This window comes from Miniopterus schreibersii, assembly GCF_964146895.1.
Source record: "Miniopterus schreibersii genome assembly, chromosome: 13".
Classification (NCBI taxonomy): Eukaryota; Metazoa; Chordata; class Mammalia; order Chiroptera; family Miniopteridae; genus Miniopterus; species Miniopterus schreibersii.
Genome location: NC_138113.1, coordinates 976,703 through 995,113, shown reverse-complemented (window position 1 = coordinate 995,113; position 18,411 = coordinate 976,703). Strand labels below are relative to the sequence as shown.

Sequence of the window (18,411 nt, the reverse complement as noted above, 5' to 3'; positions counted from 1 at the left end):
CTGGCCCCAAAGCCTTAAGGATGCAGCCAATGATGCTCATTCTGAAAACGTCTGGCCCTCACCAGCCCTTTTCTAGGCTTAGCGATGACCCTCTACCTGCCCAGACCTGGGACATCATGGGCAGCTGGTCACCTGCTGCTGCTCTGGGGCCCACACTTCACATGTCACCTCACCCACTGCCTTCATTTCTGGAGGAAAGCTAAGGACTCGAGTAGCTTACTTAGCTGTGCTGTTCACACCACTTGGGTTAAATCTAATCACACTCTTATACTTGACTTTCCAAAAACCACGTAAGACCTAACATGGACTTGCATGTGAAAACCCATGACTCTGGGGGAGCAGAAAGGGTTGAATGTGTCTCGTTTCACTTCTGCAAGAGGAAAAGGTCTGGAGATGTTTCATGACACTGAATGTGCCCTAATGCTACCGAACTGTCCACTTTAAAGTGCCTAAGATAACAAACTTTGTACATTTATTAACCAGAAAATCAACTTAATGAATACAACACTTTCTCATCAGCTTTTGCTCTTGGGAAAAACCCGTCTCCACCATGCAGTTTTCAGGCAATTATTCTAGGCCAGTGTTTAGTTACTTCTGATGCCTTTCCTTTTTCTTACATGGAACTACTTCAAGCCTGGCTGCCTAGGGACAGTGAGTCACAGCACTGCTGGGAGCCAGGAGGGAAGGCTCAGTCCCATCTGCACCTTGATGGCCTGTGCTCTCCCAGGCTGGACCACCTGACTGCCCTGGGGACAGGAACTGCTGCTCTTCGGCAACTTCACCTGAAACACCTGTCATATCCCTGCTTCCAGCACGTCCCTCATACGTCTCACACCTCCTGGCACAAACTGCAGGACCCTGTTCAAAATCACCGGCCTGTGGAGGAAGCCACTGACAATGTAGAAAGCTGTACAACCATGTCTCTGAGATTTCGAAATACATGCCTGAACAGAATACTGAGAATAATATTTTATTTAGTCATTTTTGTTTACAACTGAAACTCTGGGAATTCAAAATTAACATCCTTGCCTGTGAGCTTCTTATAGACACCCGAGAAAGTTTCAACCTGTAAGAAAAACACACGAATCACTACAAATGGCAACTTTTAAATACACCCTCGTCTTTAAGCTGATGGTCTGGGAAACTGCGCCCTGCAGGGCTCTCTCCCCAGCAAACAGGCTGAGAAGATGAGGAGCCCATAGGACGGGCTCTCGGAAACCCCAAGACGGGGCCAGCTCCTCTCCAGAGCTGTGGGACAGGACCCGACACCACGCACCCGAGTGCTGTGCTCCTCTGGGAGATCCCACTGTCCACATCGGGGACACCTCACCAGGGAAGAAGTGACAGTTCTCCCCAGATTCTACCCCTTCCCCCACCACACACAGCCTCACTAGAGTCAAACTCTAGGGTCACCCGACTTCCTATTTCCTAATAACCTGAAACACGCCCCAAGTTAAAACCTGGCACATAATCCAAAGGGACAATATGAGGTACAATGAAAAAGCTGCCCGTTTCCAATGCCCAGGCTGGTGGCCCAGGGAGCAGGCTTGCTGCCCTCCAGCCCATCTGTACCCGCCCCGCCCCGCCCAAGCAGCCGTCACCTTGTGCTCCACGTTGTTCTGCTGAGCTTTGTCCAAATGGACCTTGATGAGCCGGCTGCCGTCCAGCTTCACACGGATCCTCTTGCCCACAATTTCACTTGGGAAAACCAAGTCCTCCAGGATGGCGTCATGCACGGCGGTCAGCGTGCGGCTAAAGAACAGCGACAAGGTAAGACCCCAGGAGAAGGCCTGCCCTCTGCTGAGCCCCAGCGACTGAGTCACAATGTAAGCAGCAAACTCCAGGTTCCCGAATCAGATGAACACTAGTTTTCAGATAGGCTACTTACACTTAATTCAGCAACCAGAGCTGCTGCCAACCAGAAAGGGGTGACAAACACCCTGCTAAGTTATATGAAATGCTACCCATGTAAACTACAATCATCAAGCCACCTTGAGTGACTTGTCTCCAGGGAAGGGCGCTAGAGGGCTTTTATCTTTGTACCTACCTGCAGGTTTACTTCCACATGTACAATTTCTCAACTAATCACTGCAGACCTCTTTACTAGTCTTACTCAAATCCAAACCACCCCTCCAATGTTGTCAGATTATCTAACATGTTCATGTGATCACATAATTCACCTACCAAAGAGCCTTCATGAGCTCTCTTGGCCTCTAAATACCACCATAACCCTCATTCTCACAGAAGGCAATGCCCCACCCCAAGAGATTGTTCCATCACCAGCTTGAGGACAGGAAGGGTCCCCAACTTCCAACCCGTCACCCTACCACACAAACTGCCAATGGAACCCTGCCCCCCCCCCAGTCACTTCACCCTCACAGCCCTCATGGCTGCTCACAACCGAAGGGCAGTTACTCCCACTCCGAGGCACCTGCTAGGTAGCAGGGGATGGTGGGATGAGCGAAGACACAGTTCTTATCTTCATGTTTACAGAGGACCCTGTATTGTGGGATATGTTTGGGGACCTGTCCCTCATCAGACACTATGTGGCACCAGTCTGTACTTCCTATCTGGCAGGTCCCATGCACACAGTGAACACTGTCTAGTGGCTCTCAAGTGCCTGCCAGGTCTTACTGTGACACGGCCACAGACAGCATGCTCAGGGCCCCTTCACCTTTCAGGGAGCAAATGAGACAGGCGGCTCAGCTGGTCACTGCTGCCCCTAATTAAGCACATTCCTATCCTTATAGGGCTGGGAAGGCACTTGGACATGGAAGCCTGTGGATTACTCCCTTTAAAACAAATCAGAATAGAATCAAAACTGATCTTAGGAGTCACCTCAACCCTGGCTGGGTAGTTCAGTTGGTTAAGAGCATCATCCCACTACACCGAGGCTGCAGGTTCAACCCTGGTCAGGGAGCAACCGATGACGCATAAACAGGTGAAATAAACTCATGTTTCCCCCCTTCCCCGTCTCTAAAATCAATAAAAAAACAATTTTTAAAAAGTCATCTCAGACTTCAATGTCGTCTAATTTCTGTTAAAAAGGGACAACGGCAATGCAACTTTGGTATCACAAACCAGAGACTGAGCTAAGTCAAGACAAATATTTGGGATCTTACAGGTTAGAAGCCAAACAAAATGTGGAATCTCAGCATTTAATCTGTGTGAGAGAAAGTCAACCACTGAAAGTAGAAAACACATCTGAAGGAAGCAGCTAGAGGGGAAAATGGCAGAACAGCCCTGGCCCGAGAACTAGATGGAGTGTCAGGAGCAGGAAGGCTGCAGCTGTAGCAAGTGACCCTGAGTCACCACCAAGAGAAAGAATGTGGGAAAAGCAGGACTGAGAAGTGGGAGAATGGAGGCTGTAAATGTGGGAGCCAAGCCCTTACTGGGGTGCAAAGCAAAGGGCTTGTTTTTATACTCGAGTACTAATGGGATTCTCAGAACTGAAATTACAAAACCAAACTAAATGTTCTTGATTACCTCCTGTATTTGATCTCTTACGATCTAGAATAAAAAAATATTCTTGAATTCTTTGACTTTTTTTAAATTTTAAGAGTATATTTATTAAAGCTGGGGGCAGTGAAACAAGGGCGGGCTTCGGATAGAAGCCCATAGGAGAGCCCAGGCTGGGCTGCTTTGGCTCACTGAGAAGTCAGAGAAACAGGGGCCTTGGGGACAGGTTCAGGAGTGAGCCCGGAACGAGCTGCCACTGCCCATTGTTCCCCTGGTTGCAAGTATTATGGGGACTCTCAGGAGATGCACGCATGAGAAGGAAGAAAGGCGTGGGCATGGCTCCTGGAGAGCAGTGCGTATTCCCAAACTCTTAGGCTGCTCCAACTACCCAAAGACAAGCACAAAGGACTGAACCCTATAATTCAAGCCCAGAAAACTGGCACCTGCCTCTAACAGCCTCACCCACAGACATGGTGCAGTAACATTAGCTCACAATCCTGAGTCCATCACTTCCTACTATCCAGGGTTTCAAAGACAAGGCTGAGCTTCTCACACCCAGCGTCCCCATGACCAGCTGTGCGGAGCCAGCTTTCCAAGCTTGTCAGTGTCCCCATCCTTTACTTTTTAAAAGTATATTGTTATTTCCCCATAATTTTTAAAAAGTTATTTTTAAATTAAAAAATACCTTCTGTCCCCATCCTGAAAGTAGGGGTAATAATAATAACCACACCAAGTACACACTTAAGGCTGCTGCCCACCTGGCAGTCAGTGGGACACCAGAACACTTTTTCTCAATGCGGTCCCTAGGGAAGGGGCTGCAGGCGTCCAATAATCCAACTCTGTGAAGCCGAGGACTTCAACAAAACCCAGAAGCCCTGAACCAAGGACTCAACTACCAGTATCTGAGTTTATGCAGAGAACCTGAGACAATCAAGTTCATGAACACGGTCCACCTGCGTCCACATGTGCACTAAATTTCAACCTGTGACATCAGCAACAGGAAAATCTAACTTGGCCTTAATTCACAGCAAAAATAAAAAGCAAAGACACAGCCCGGCCCGCTCCACTGTCTGGTGGGCCCTAAACTGAGGGTTCCTCTCACCGCTCCCAGGAGCCGGAGGAAACCACCTCCATCCTTTGTGACAGCCTTGGCCTATCACACCACCTGCAGCACATGTCACTCTTATCTCCAGAACCTTAACACATTTCACATCGAATTACAGAAGAAACTAAGTTCCTCAGTAAACAAGCCGAGGTGGATGGCTTCCCTGAACTAACCACGCGTGACTTTAGGAGCCTCTGCAGCTCCCACTGTGAACAGCCCCTCAAGCCGGCAGCAGTTAGCGAGAGTGGAGGCCCCACACCAACAGAAGACTTACCTCCTGGGGCGCTTCTGCTTATTCTTTGTCCGGCTTTTTCGAGTTGGCTTGGGCAGAATTCTCCTCTGCAAGGCAAAAATGTCATGCAACAGCAACAAAAGGCCCGTAAGGTGGCAAAGAAAATGTCAGACTGCTTTAAAAACAGAAAGACAGGAACAGAATTCCAACTTTGAGAAAGCCAACCTAGACTGAGTTAGAAAACCCTCCTCGACTTTGCCTTTCCCTACAGACTGCTCCTTAACGCCTCCCCCTCCATCTCCACCTGCCTCACCTGGGCAGAGGAGCCTCAGGCAGGTGATTCTCAGGCAGAAAAAACCCTGGGTCAGGCCAACCTCAGGCGCCTTAGTCTGGCCACCTCTTCAAGCAGCTGCCTTTACGTCATTGCAACCGTGAAAAGCCACTTCAACATTAACAGCAGAAGCGAACTTTACCTTCTTAACCCACCAGGAGCACAGCCTTCCCAGCTCTCTACCACCTACAACAGTTTCTCCTGTTCACAACAGGGCCACGATCATTATCCCGAGTGCCGGCCACCCGAACACACGCGGCCTGAGCGGCTTCACCCGCGAGGCTTCAACAGCGCGATACCTGAGCGATGAAGACCACGTGCTTCCCGCTGAATTTCTTCTCCAGCTCGCGGACCAGCCGGACCTGGATCTTCTGGAAAGACTTCAGCTGGGGCACCGGGACGAAGATGATGATGGCCTTCCGCCCGCCGCCGACCTCGATTTCCTAGGGAAAGCAGCCCCGTGTGGCTCAGCGGCGACAGATGTAACAGACGGGGCCGCCCGCACCCCGAGGCCCTCCTGGAGCCACTTTCTAGCCCCTGTTCCCCCGCCCCCACCCCACTGTCACTCCTCCTGCCTCACACGTGACACAAAACGTCCAGTCTGTGAGCGCGATCACCCCGCGCGCACGGGGAACATCTGTCCACCGTGGGCAGCACGTGCACATCGTTGCAACCAACACGGGCCGGTTGGGCTCTGTGAAGCCGAGCACCGGGCGCGAGACACGCATTCGAAAGAACCTCCCGTTCCCGCACTGAGCCCGCGCGCGCCCCGACCCAGGACGGCGGCGGGGAGGGAAGGGAAACGCGGGGCCGGACCCGGAGCCCCGGCGTAACCTGGGGACCACGGGCGACACGGCCTGGGCTCCCGCCCACATCCCGCTCCCGGGGCCCACCCGGTCCCGCGTCCTGACGGCGCCCAGTCCGGGTGTCCGCCGGCTCCGAAGCCCCTTAAGGACCTGGCCGTAGGTGCCGCCAAATGCCGGCCGCGCGCCGGGCCCCCGCCCCGCCCCGGGCTCACCTTGGCCGCCGTGATGTTCAGCTCCCGCAGCTGCGCCTTGAGGTCCGAGTTCATCTCCAGCTCCAGCAGGGCCTGCGGAGGAGCGCGCGAGGCCTCAGCGACCCGCCGCGGCCGCCCCGGCGTCTCCGTCCCGCCGCCCGCCCCACCCCTCGGCCCTCACCTGCGAGATGCCGGACTCGAACTCGTCGGGCTTCTCGCCATTGGGCTTCACGATCTTGGCGCTGGAGCTGAACATGGCCTGTTCCTGGAAGCAGAGAGAGGTCCGGGCTGCGCGGGTCTCCGCGCCCCCGCCCACCCGGCACGCGCCATCCGCGGACGAACGCCGCGTTATCCGCCGTATCCCCACCCGGGACGCAGGGCCCGCCACCCCAGGGCTGACTTCAAAACGTCTTGTCCTCAAAATTGAGAGAAATGTCCGTGCAGAGCGGAGGCCGCACACTTACCTTGGGGAGCGCCGGCCTGAGAAGAGGCCTAGGTCTCGCGAGAGCTCGTCAAATCTCGATGGCTGAAAGGAAGAGGCGGGAACTAAAGGAACCGGAAAAACCACTGAGAAACGGTGGAAGCCTAGACAGTCCCGGAAAGAGGCTCCGGGAACCTGTGCGCTGGTAATACTTTTCCGCCTTGGGAGCCTCTTTTTCGGCGCGGTTCCCGAGAGTTCCTAGCCGCAACCGGGGTCTGCGAGGAAGACCTGGCCCCAGGAAAGCAACTTTGGTTACCCCTAAAGATAGAACGTTTAAGAAAAAGGCCAATAACCCAATAAGCATGTCCTTGGGTGAAGATTAAAGAAAAAGGCCAATAACCTGGCCCAGTAGCTCAGTTGGTTAAATCGTGGTCCTGATACGCCACGGTTGGGAGTTCATTTCTGGTCAGGATACATACACGAATCAACCAATGAATGCATAAATAAGTGGAACAGCAAGCCAATGTTTCCCTCTATCTCTCAAAATCAGTAAGTGAAAACAATCCTGTGCTGGGAATGTATGATGTCAGCAACCCTGAGGCAGAAAGCTTGGGGTGCAGGGTGAGGGGGGGAGAGCCCAGACTTCAAAGTCATTCTTGACCCCCCCCAAGTCCCAGTTCCTAATGTGAATAATAAAGTGATCAGGAGAGTTGATGATGAGTCCTTGCATGGAAAATGAATTTATGGACCTGTCTGTTCAATCAAAAATTAATGGGTTGAAGTTCTTTTCTCTCCCCTCCACCTAGAGCTGTCAGGGTTTTAATACTTTCATCTGGGGGGGGGGGGCTCAGCGGTTGAGCATGGAGCTAGGATCCAGGGGATCGGGGTTCAATTCCCGGTCAGGGCACATGCCCGGATTGCGGGCTCGATCAATGACTCTTTCATCATTGATGTTTCTCTCTCTCCCTCTCTCTGAAATCAATAAACATATATTTAAAAATAATAATACTTTCATCTGTCCGCTGATACAAGAAGCATGTGAGTGAAGTGAAGGTGCAGGCCTGCAATGGATGTGAAAATCACAGGCACTTCATTGAAGCAAGGTCACCTTTCCTATATAACAGTCCAGGATCTTTAGACATCAGTAACCTATCAGGTGGACAGAGGTAAGTGCTCAGATATTATTTGAAATACAGAAATTGGCCCTGGCCAGTGTGGCTCAGTTGGTTGGAGTGCAGTCCTGTACACCAGAAGGTTGGGGATTTGCTTCCCCATCAGGGCACATACCCAGGTTGGCTGCTGGGTCCCCATTAGGGGCAACCAGCCCATGATGTTCTCTCTCGCTTCCCCTCTCTCTAAAATCAATAAGCATATCCTTGGGTGAGGATTAAAAAGTGATAATAAAATATATAGGAATAGTAACACTTTATTTTTATAAACTGATCATTTACAAATGCGACCTTCTTTTGGCCCGGGAGCAGCCAGGCCCCGCCCACAACGCGCAGGCCCCGCCCCCGCCCCGCGACCTGCCCGGGGACGCACTTCCGCACTGACCTCTGGGAAATTCACGAGCCGGTAGATCCCGCGGCTCTAGGCCCCGCCCACCGCCTGTCGCTCCGACTGTTGCGTCATCTCCGGGCGCCGCGGCCGGAAGGCTGGTCTGCGTGATGGCGGCGCGGGGCCCGGGGCCGGGCTGTCGGGCGGTCGCCGCGGGCGAGCGATGACCAGGCTGCTGGGCGCCGTGCGCGGAGTCGCGTTGGCCGCCGTGCGCTGCCGCAGCGGCGGGCTCGGCATGTTCTACGCCGTGAGGAGGGGCCGCAAGGCCGGCGTCTTCCTGACCTGGTGAGCGGCCGCCGGCCGGGAGCGAGGGCCGGATGGTTCCCGAAGGCCCCAGGGCGCTCGCGGCGTCGGACTCGGTGAACCTGCGGCGCTGGCGGCCGTGCGGGCCGCGCCTAGTGCGTGAGGGGCTGGGCGCGCGGCAGGAGCCTGCCGACGGGGAGGCGCGACGCCGCTGGGGGGGCTCGCAGTCCCCCCAGGGCCTGGGAAGAGCGCCCCTGGCGGCGGGGCGGCGAGTCAGGCGGCGCTCTGTTCCAGGGACGAGTGCCGAGCGCAAGTGGACCGCTTTCCTGCCGCGCGCTTCAAGAAGTTTGCCACCGAAGAGGAAGCCTGGGCCTTCGTCAGGAACTCTGCGCGCGCCGGTGGTTTAGAAGGTAGTCACCGCTCACACCACTGTAGCCTGGACACCGCCCTCCCTGCCCCAGGTGCCACTGTAACCTGGGCACAGCCCTCCCTGCCCCAGGTGCCGCTGTAACCTGGGCACAGCCCTCCCTGCCCCAGGTGCCTCTGTAACCTGGGCACAGGCCTTCCTGCCCCAGGTGCCGCTGTAACCTGGGCACAGGCCTCTCTGTCCCAGGTGCCGCTGTGACTTGGGCACAGCCCTCGCTTTCCCAGGTGCCGCTGTGACCTGGGCACAGCTCTCCCTGCCCCAGGTGCCACTGTAACCTGTGCACAGCCTTTCCTGCCCTAGGTGCCACTGTAACCTGTTTACAGCCCTCTCTGTCCCAGGTGCCACTTGATCTACCTAATGAGCAGATAGAGAAGATGCGGTTAACACTTCTCCATTTTACAGGCTAGGGGACAGGCTGAAAGCAGTTTAGCCTAGTGGTTCCTGTCAGTAACAGTGTTAGAGAGAAGCCAGGACTCAGCTCTCCTGTTCCATTCCTTGGAGAGTGCAGGTTCAGTTCCATGCTGCCTCAGTGAAGCACGTCCATGATCTGTTTCCCAGTGCATAGAAGAATTATGTTCACACTCTGCTGTAGTCCAAGGGTGCGGAACAGTTTTTCCTGCCAAGGGCCATTTGGATATTTCTAACATCACTTGCGGGCCATACAGAATTATCAACTTAAAAATTAGCTATGAAAAAAGCTACTAGATTTATTGAATTTCTAGTCCCGCCTGCGGTTGCCTTGGCAGGGCCAGACCCATTTGGCCTGAGGGCGAGACTTTCCTCACCCCTGCTATAGTCAGTCTCTCGAGTGTGCGAACAATGTACATACTTTCGCTAAAAATACTTGAGTGCTCACCATCATCTGAGCCCTCATCAGGTCCTAATCCTTTTGCTGAGAGAGGGTCTTGCCTGAGTGTTGAAGGCTGCTGACCCATGGGGGGGAGTTGCTTAAGGTTCGAGTGGCTGTGGCAGTTTCTTAGTTAGATGGTAGCGTTTGCCTCATTGACTGACTTCCTCTCATGAACGATTTCCGTGGAGCATGTGATGTCATTTGAAAGCATTTTACCCACAGAAGCACCTTTCAACATTGGAGTCAGTCCTCTCAAACCCTGCCGCTGCTTTGTCATATTCTAAATCCTTTGATGTCATTTCAACAATCTTCACAGCATTGTCAACAAGAGTAGATTCCATCTCACAAAATCGCTTTCTCTGCTCACCCATGAGAAGAACCTCATCTGTTAGAGTTCTGTCACGGGATTGCAGCAGCTCAGTCCCATCTTCAGGCTCCACTTCTAAGTCTAATTCTCTAGTTTCCATACAGAATTTTGGTCTTTGTTTTTTTCTGGGGAAAGAGCCCCTCAATTTTCAAACTCTTTACATCTCTGCTGTTCATACCCTTTACATCTCTGCTGTCTCCACCAAAACCGGGTTTATTTTTTAACAGAAGCTTTGCTCTTGTGTTCATATCATCTCATCAAGCTTACTGTGGAGAATTTAGGGTGATTTCACAGGACATCAAAGTCTGAGGTGGTGTGGACTGTCTGAGGTCATTCCCTCTCTACAGGGCCACGTATGGAGGGTAGTTGAGTCTGGCTTAGTGTTAGTGATATTAAGTGACACTGCATCTCTGGATTCTTAGTTTCGTGTTTGGTTCATTGTTTCTGGCTTCTGAGCAGACTCTCTTTCAGGGCAGGAAAATGAACAGGGGCAAGAATCACAAGTGAAAGCCAGCAAGCGGCGCCGTGAGCCCCTGGCCAGAGCAGAAGAGCAGGACGTGGAGCCTCATGCGAAGCACCTGAGACAGGATGTGGGGGCGGCCCCTCCAGTGGGCAGGGACACCTTCTCCTACATGGGTGTGTCTTTCTTGGATTTTTTTACTTTTAACATAATGGAACTATATGTGTAAAAACTTTTCCCACTTTCTTAATGGGGGACATTTGAGCTGATATTTAACATCTTCATTCTTATCTGAAAAGGCATTTTATTTAAAAATCTCTAAGGTGACTATTTTGTAACTGATCAAATGGTACAGAATTATTACAATTTTGGACATTTATAGGAAAACCATTCTGTAGGCTCCAAGTAAAAGGCACTAACCCTTTGAAATACCAGTGTTCCCTGGGAACCTGGCATTTCAGGTCACCAAGGGAAAGTGCAAAGACTTCTGCTTCCTCCATAAGAAAGGCCCTGGACAGAGCTCCTTTATAATGGATCAGCACCAGCATCTTAATCTTTTGAGTCAACCTTGCAAACACCAGTCGTCCCGCCTTATCCTGCGGAGCAAGATAGCCATGAACTTCTCTACCTTAACTCCAGGAACCACCTGTTTATATGTATTGACTCATAGTAAAGCCTCCTTTTTGTCTTCTACAAATATGAACAGGAAACAAGGATAAGTAGCATTTTTAAAATACAAATCAGTGTATTCGTAGGGTCCATGTGTTCCCCAAGAAGAAGCCATTTTACAATTCAGTCCAAGAAAACTATTAGAAAATGGTTTTTCAGGCTCTCAGAACTGTGTAAATCAATTTTGCAGTTATGTTTTCTTAAAAAACCCCAAAGGTTCTTGATTTGGTTGTTACCAGTGGTAAATGAAACAAGCATTTGTAGAGTGGGTGGGAGATGAGCCTTTTCCAGTGTCCTGACAGTTGCTTGAAGCCTAGTGTGACCTAACACATCCCCTGACACGTGACAGGTGCTCACAGGTGAAATGGCTCAGTGACAAGGACGGTTGTTTGCTGTCATCTGGTAGCATCAAGTCCTGCTGAACTGAGCAGGCTGCACACCTGCACCCTCTCCCACTCGCAGCCTCACTCCAGCCAGAAGTGCGCTCCTCCAGCCTGCAGCGTCTCCCCCCTGCCCTTGGCCTCTGCTCTGCCCAGTCTACCACCCTTTTGAGAAAGGCCTCATCCGCATGTTCCTTCTGTTTGCTCCTGTGCCCCTGCTCCTGACTTCTGCTGGCCTGCTGAGTGTCTTGCTGGTCAATGGCCTGAGAGTGGCCTTGTCTCAGCCCTTTTCTACCTCGCTCTTTATAACGTTGGCATGGTGACCAAACCCTGTCTTGATAGAAGCAAAGATGGGGGACAGCAGTTTACTGGTGACAACTACACTGAGAAAAACAAACACCAGTATTTGTCAGAGGATTTGACCTTCTGGTGGGCAGGTCCCCATCGTGCCAGGCACTGCCTGTTTGGACATACAGCTCCTAGGAGTGAACAGGACCCCTGCCCCCCAAGGAGAGGGACAGCGGCATTGTTCTGGGACCCCTGCAGCAGGGCTGTAGGCAGCACTTCTCACAGCAGTGGGATCTGGGTTTACCGAGTGATGTTAATATGCCTGCTGTGTGGGACCCAAATATAATACCTTCTCAATTTAAAGTGCTATTTCCACCGTAATAATGTTTAGGTGAATTTCAGTTTCTAGTGAGGTGGGGCCAGCGGCACTCCCTGAGCTTCCTTCCATCTTACAGGAGAATATGTCGTTGTCTACACTGACGGCTGCTGCTCCAGCAACGGGCGGAGGCGGGCCCGAGCGGGGATCGGTGTTTACTGGGGGCCTGGCCATCCTTTGTGAGTAAACCAAGAAAGCCGGTCATATTCTGAAACATAGGCAGAGTGAGGTGGGATGTGCTTGTAGTTTGACTGTTTATGAGCAGCTCTGTGTAGGGGGGTAGCAGAGCAGCTTTGTTTCTTGTCTACCCTGACAACTCTGTTCTCTGGAACCTGAAATACCTTGGCCTTGCTCTCCCAGCCCTAAATCCAGACGAGTCTGCCTCGCTCATAAAATTTTATGCAAAAATTACCTAAATGTGCCCTAAGTCACAGGTCTCCCCGGAGGTAGTTTTGGACGGGATGCAGAGGGACGGGTCACCATGATTCCTGAAGATGTGAGAGGTGCAAAGGCAAGGTGTGTGAAGTGTGAATATGAAAAAACTTGAATAGTAACACACAGCCTTAAAATTCAGTGTAAAGGGGGTTTGAGCGCGGGAAGCAGCCCCACCCCAGTTTGGAGCAGCCTTCCCCGGTGTTGATGGGTGCCCACAGCTGTGCTAGGCATGTTTAATGTACATGTACACTGTTAAAATCCCCTCTATGTTTCTCTTCAGCTGTACAGTCTGAAGTTCTTTCACTTTGATCTCACGTTAGTTTTGAGTCCTGTACGGGCTGGTGCACTCCTGAGTGCCACAGGTTCGTGGCCTGCCCGGGCCTCATGCTTGTGTTTCAGTCCAGAGATTAAACTCCCCTTTGCCTTTGGCTCAGGGTTCCTTCTGCAGTACCACATGTGCTTTTCAGTACAATGTTGTTTTGATTTCTAAAGGCCAGTTTTATACAATATTTTTTTATTTCCAATAAAACATACTAGCTTATAATTTTATTTTCTTCTGCACTATTTTGAAACCAGAAATGTAGGCCTTAGACTTCCTGGGCGACAAACCAATCAAAGAGCAGAAATTCATGTAAGTTATCAGATGTAATTTTTCACTAAAACTGTGTTTCCTTCTTTAGCATTGATGAACACACTAATGAGTTTTTACTGTCTATGTATAAGGTATTCAAAGTCCAGAAGAAGCTTAGTGTGGGGTTAGTGACAGTTATGAGGGATAGGGATTTCCGAGAGAAACTGTGAAGCACTTCAAATAGCTGTCTGCACGGAATTGTCTGTATAGCACGTTTCACATGGAGAATGCGAGCATTACAGGCAGCACAGGGAAAGAAGGAGTATTTACATTTTGAGGTAACTGAGCATCAGTGATGTTGAAAGGTGAACAGTTTCTGTAGTGTGACACCGATTTCTCTCTTCAAGGCAGCCTGCAAAGCCATCCAACAGGCAAAGGCCCAGAACATCAGTAAGCTGGTTCTGTACACGGATAGTATGTTCACCATCAATGGTAAGCTTTTATATTTTACCTGGTCTAGTGTTTGTCTAGTCAGTTCCCCGGGAAATAGGTATTTCCTTCACCTATAGGAGAAACTGTACCAGGGCGGGACCCGTCAGGTGTAAAGGAAAAGGTGAGGATCTGGACTCCCAGGTCTGCTGCTCCAGTGTTCGCCGCACAGGGATCTCTGCCAGGCACCAAAGACATGGCGGGAAGGTAGATGGGACCCTGCTTTGGGGCACTTCAAGTCTCAGCGTGTGCGAGTAACTGAGGATGGTGCACTGATGGCTTCCTTGGGAAATACTGTGTATAGCAGCACAGGGAGCAATGCCGAAGGCTGGGGAAGGCTTCCTGGAGGAGGTGACATTGTAGGCTGAGTACCATTAGAATGAAGGGAAGAGAAAGGGAGTGTTTCTGGTCTGCCAGAGGCCCAGGGAAGGAAATGAAAAGTCAAGAAGGCTGCTCAGAACACAAGTGGGAGCGAGGCAGAGGGCAGTCCAGGGAGGAAAGAATCAGAGTGTCCCCGATTCCTAGTCTGGGAGTGCGTTTCTTCCAGGCATCACTAAGTGGGCCCAAGGGTGGAAGGAGAAAGGGTGGAGGACAAGCGCCGGGAAGGAGGTGATCAACAAGGAGGACTTCATGGAGCTGGAGAGGCTTGTCCGGGACATGGACATTCGGTGGGTGAGTATCGTCTTGTCTGGGGCATGGACATTTGGTGGGTAAGTGTCCTTGTCCAGGGCGTGGATGTTCAGTGGGTGTCTGCTCAGTGGCCTGTCTTAGGGCTGTTAGCACCAGGCAGTCTCAGCTAACCAGAGAAACGGTGCTTCCGCGAGTGACTCAGTGATATGTTAAAGTAACAGTTCCCCAGGAACTAGTGCCATCCTGTGTGTTGGAATACGGATCGCTGTGTCATCGTGTGAGTAATGCGGCTGTAACAGGAGGATATCACTGCAACAGATGCACTGCTAAAGCGACGTGAACAGCCGGCCTGCTGGTTTCTTTGGAAGCGGCCATCATGGTAGATGGTGCTCATTTATGATGCATTTTGGTAAAGTCATGTGATAAGATCTTAGTAACATGACTGTTTTTCCAAAATGGAAGTATTTTGCTTAAAATAGACAATTTCATTAAAATTATTTTTTCAAACAATCCAGAGCAAGTTAGATGGCACCATTTTCCTCCCCCTGCCCTGCAGGCCAGCCAGGACCCCTGATGGCAGGTGGGCTGCCATGTAAGCATGCTCCCTGCCCCGTGAGCAGTGTCAGACACTCCCAGAGAGCAGTGTGTCCATGCACACCCACCCACTGGTGCACACGTGTGCTCTACCTGGAAAGCTCGCCACATGCATTATAAGTGGAGAAAAGCAACACAAGCAGTAAGCTGCAGCCCGTGGAGAATCAGAATGGAACTTGAGTGCGTGTGTCCATGACAAAACGTAGTAGGAATCATCACTGTGTGCGTAGTGTCACGATGGAGGGGTGGGGGGGAACTTCCACCTTCTCAGCCCACTTGGGGTTGAATTCTTTACCATGAGGGTGCAAAAGTAAACGGAAAAAATCTGTCTCACAGATGCACATTCCTGGTCATTCGGGATTCACAGGCAACGAGGAAGCCGACAGGTTAGCGAGAGAAGGGGCTAAGCAAGCTGAAGACTGACAGTCGCAGCATTCTGGGACGTGTGGTCACGTACCTGTGTGAACAGTGAACCTGCACGGGAGGTGGGGAGACACTTTCGATCCAGCTCAGAGGCAAGCTGGGTGATGCTGTGATTACGTGATGAAACTGGTCAAACATGTAATAACGTGCTCTGAGATTTGAGACACATTTGAGATATCAGCATTGTGTTTTATTGGGCTTGATACTGTTCTTATTAGTTTCATTGCAGTCTGGACAAAAACATTAAGACTTTATTTAATAAGGATATTAATAAATCTGGTTAAACAGTGCAGGCGAGAAGTCTAGAAGTTTTCTGAAAGAGTTCATTTACCTTCCACTCGGCAGGGTTGAGTATCAGGATTTGGGAGTTGGCTTGGGCCTGCGTGCAGACCAGAGAAAGGCAGTGATCCCTGCCTGAGGCGGCCTGGCCGGGACCACAGAGGAGGGCTGGGGCTTACCTGGCCAGGCACCCGTGCACCAGGCAGACCTGCCGGTACGTAGCCCTGGCAGCTCACCATTATGTAGGAACACAACTTTATTTTTTATAATCTTTATGTTTTTATTGATTAGAGAGAGAGAGAGGAACATCAATTGGTTGCCTCCCATACACGCCTCAAATGGGGATTGAACCGGAGACCGTTCAGTGTATAAAACAGTGATCCAACCATCTGAACCACACTGGCCAGGCAGAACTGTTACAACTTTTAAAGACCAAGATGTGCAGATAAATCTTTAAAAATCTCCTTTGGGAGAGACGACAAGATGGTGGCATATGTAACTGTGGTACCTGCTGCCTCCCATAACCACATCAAAATTACAGCTAAAATACAGAACAACCATCATGCAGAACCTCCTGAAACCTAGCTGAACAGAAGCCCTACAACCAGGGAACTGAAGAAGCACCAAGACTGGTAGGAGGGGCAGAGACGCAGGCGGATTGGGGCTGAATCCCGGAGATGCACTGGGGTCCCACACCCAGGTGCCGCGGGGTAAAACTGGGAGGGTTATTTTGGCAGTAGAGGTTTCCCGGAGGAGTGAGGCATCCCAGCCCAGGTTTCCAGGGCTGGGAAGAGATGTCCCCACAACTTTGGGCTGTGAAAACTAGCGGGGACTGTGGCTGAGTAACAGGGTGGGGGAGTCCCAGGCAGCTCCTCTTCAAGGGCCTGCACACGGACTTACTCAGATGCCCTCCCTCTGAGCCCAAGCTCTGGGCAGCAGCTTGAAAGGAACCTGGGACGTTTGGGGAGGCACTAACTTGCCTGGAATCAGGGTGAGAGCTGGATGGGCAGCTTTCTCACAGACAGAGGAGCTGGCAGTGGCCATTGCTCCTTTGGCCAGTCCTCTCCCACAGAGCTGGCAGGCAGGTGCCTTTCTGAATCTCCAGCACCTGACTCATAGCTTTGGCCCCGCCCTCCCTACTTGCAAGCTCATCCAGGCCCTTTCCAGTGGCTTTTCTATGCAAGTGGCCTCTCTAGCCTCATGCTTAGGACTTTGCTAAAATCTCTCAAACAAGCAGCACTGGCCTCAGTGTGCCCATACATCTTGGTAAGTGGCCCTAGCCACAGCCCTTCTTCATCTCACTGTCCCCAGCTTTAATAAGTGTACTCTCAAAATCACCTGGACTTGTGTCTTGAAATCTCTCTTGCATGAAGTCAAGAAACCACACATTCCACAGGAACCAAGAGGTCACTGGTTTGATTCCAGGTCAGGGCACATGCCTGGGTTCTGGGCTCAATCCCCAGCAAGGAGTGTGCAGGAGGCAGCCAATCGATGGCGTTTCCTCTCATTGATTTTTCTCTCTACCGGTCTCCTTCCCCTCTCTACAAAATCAAAAAAAACCCCACACATTTCAAATTGCCAGGGCAGGCCTTGTAACAGGGAAGTAGGAAGCTAGGAATATTTCTAAGCAAGTGGAATAGGAGAACAGACAAAAAAACGGTTTGGGCAGTTTACGCCAGCTTGCAGCAAGCCCTCATCTTCCCCAACCAAGGACTGGAGAGCCAGTGTTACTGCCTCTCCTCCCTAACCAGAGAACACATAGTTTAAATCACCCTGGAACTGCTAAGGCAGGAGTGGGAACGAGGGAAGGCAAGGAGGGACAGTTTTATCTCACCCACTAAACAAAGAAGTCAGCTATCTTGGGGAAGGGGAAAAGGAGTTTATCTTGCTGAGCAAAAAAGTCAACAGCTTTGGAACCTGCCAAGATATAATTTCCAGATGTCCTCATAAATTCTGGGAAAGCCATAAAAAAGTCAAAGGGAGACCTTGAGATCTAGTCTGTACCAAGATACCCAGCAGAGGAATTTTAAAACCTGTAGACAGAGGGTATAAAATGCTAAGTCTCCAGGGGGCAACACCTCTCAGAATTGCTGAGCCCATCTGCACTTTATGCCAGGTGTATTTTGATTGATTCGCTTGCTTTACTTCTTTAATAAATTCACTTTAATACAACACTGCTGTCACTTGTTTGAATTCTTTCCTGTGAGACTGACAAGAACCGAGGAGGGGACAGCCCTCTCCCTTCAACTCAGGCCTGTCCGATAACACCTTTTATGGCGTTTGGGTGCCTATAACCACCTGCCTCGGCCCAGGCCCTTCCCTGTGACAGGCTTGGGGTATTCTGAAGGTCAGAGAGACAAGACTTGCTGAGAGACTGCATTGGATGTTGCGAGTGGAGAGAGAAAACAGGTGGCTCTCAGATTAAGCCTCCAGGTCTGGGGAGCGGCTGCTGAGTCAGACCTGTTAGGTGTAAGATGCTTAGCAGCTGTGTAAGTGGTGACGCCCCGTGAGACGCTCAGGTGGGTTCTGGAAGGCGGCCAGGCTGGTGGGGCATCCGTCTTATCTAAGGTCACCTAGTGTGTGTGGAAGAACAGGACAGGGAGAGGGCCCTGGGACACTACTGTGTCGCCCTGAGGAGATGGGCTAGAAGAGGCACTGCGTGGGTGTCCCCAGTGAGCTGAAGGAAAATTAGAAGAAAACATTCCAAAGAGGGAGCTGGCAACTGAGCCAGCGGATAGGACCCGGAGCAGTGACTCCAGCGCGCAACACTGGCCTTGGGCTCCCTGTTAGAGCCGGCCAGGGGGTGCTGAGCCCAAGCTCTGGGGGTG

At 51.4% G+C, this 18,411-nt stretch overlaps 2 protein-coding genes across 2 annotated transcripts; one reads left to right on the top strand and one right to left on the bottom strand.

The window, feature by feature from the left end:
• Window positions 1-954: 954 nt before the first annotated feature.
• Window positions 955-8,577, bottom strand: RPS7 (ribosomal protein S7). Its single transcript, XM_081156229.1, has 8 exons — window positions 8,100-8,577; window positions 6,589-6,833; window positions 6,306-6,389; window positions 6,146-6,217; window positions 5,427-5,570; window positions 4,839-4,903; window positions 1,602-1,752; window positions 955-1,066 (listed from the first exon to the last, which is right to left on the bottom strand). Exons 3-8 carry the CDS (start codon window positions 6,378-6,380, stop codon window positions 989-991), a joined length of 585 nt encoding a protein of 194 aa, XP_081012355.1. The 5' UTR covers window positions 6,381-6,389; window positions 6,589-6,833; window positions 8,100-8,577; the 3' UTR covers window positions 955-988.
• RNASEH1 (ribonuclease H1) lies at window positions 8,188-15,594 on the top strand. Its single transcript, XM_081156228.1, has 8 exons — window positions 8,188-8,387; window positions 8,640-8,755; window positions 10,461-10,625; window positions 12,242-12,341; window positions 13,174-13,228; window positions 13,576-13,660; window positions 14,205-14,329; window positions 15,218-15,594. Exons 1-8 carry the CDS (start codon window positions 8,266-8,268, stop codon window positions 15,302-15,304), a joined length of 855 nt encoding a protein of 284 aa, XP_081012354.1. The 5' UTR covers window positions 8,188-8,265; the 3' UTR covers window positions 15,305-15,594.
• The last annotated feature ends 2,817 nt before the right edge of the window (window positions 15,595-18,411 follow it).

Excerpts from the sequence above, each read along its gene's own strand:
- RPS7 (XM_081156229.1), bottom strand. The coding sequence starts at position 6,380 with ATGTTCAGCTCCAGCGCCAAGATCGTGAAGCCCAATGGCGAGAAGCCC. Across the intron at positions 6,218-6,305 it reads TCGAGTCCGGCATCTCGCAG|GCCCTGCTGGAGCTGGAGAT; the intron begins GTGAGGGCCGAG and ends GCTCCTCCGCAG. Across the intron at positions 1,067-1,601 it reads AGAACAACGTGGAGCACAAG|GTTGAAACTTTCTCGGGTGT; the intron begins GTGACGGCTGCT and ends TTTTTCTTACAG.
- RNASEH1 (XM_081156228.1), top strand. The coding sequence starts at position 8,266 with ATGACCAGGCTGCTGGGCGCCGTGCGCGGAGTCGCGTTGGCCGCCGTG. Across the intron at positions 12,342-13,173 it reads TGGGGGCCTGGCCATCCTTT|AAATGTAGGCCTTAGACTTC; the intron begins GTGAGTAAACCA and ends TTTTGAAACCAG. Across the intron at positions 13,661-14,204 it reads TAGTATGTTCACCATCAATG|GCATCACTAAGTGGGCCCAA; the intron begins GTAAGCTTTTAT and ends CGTTTCTTCCAG.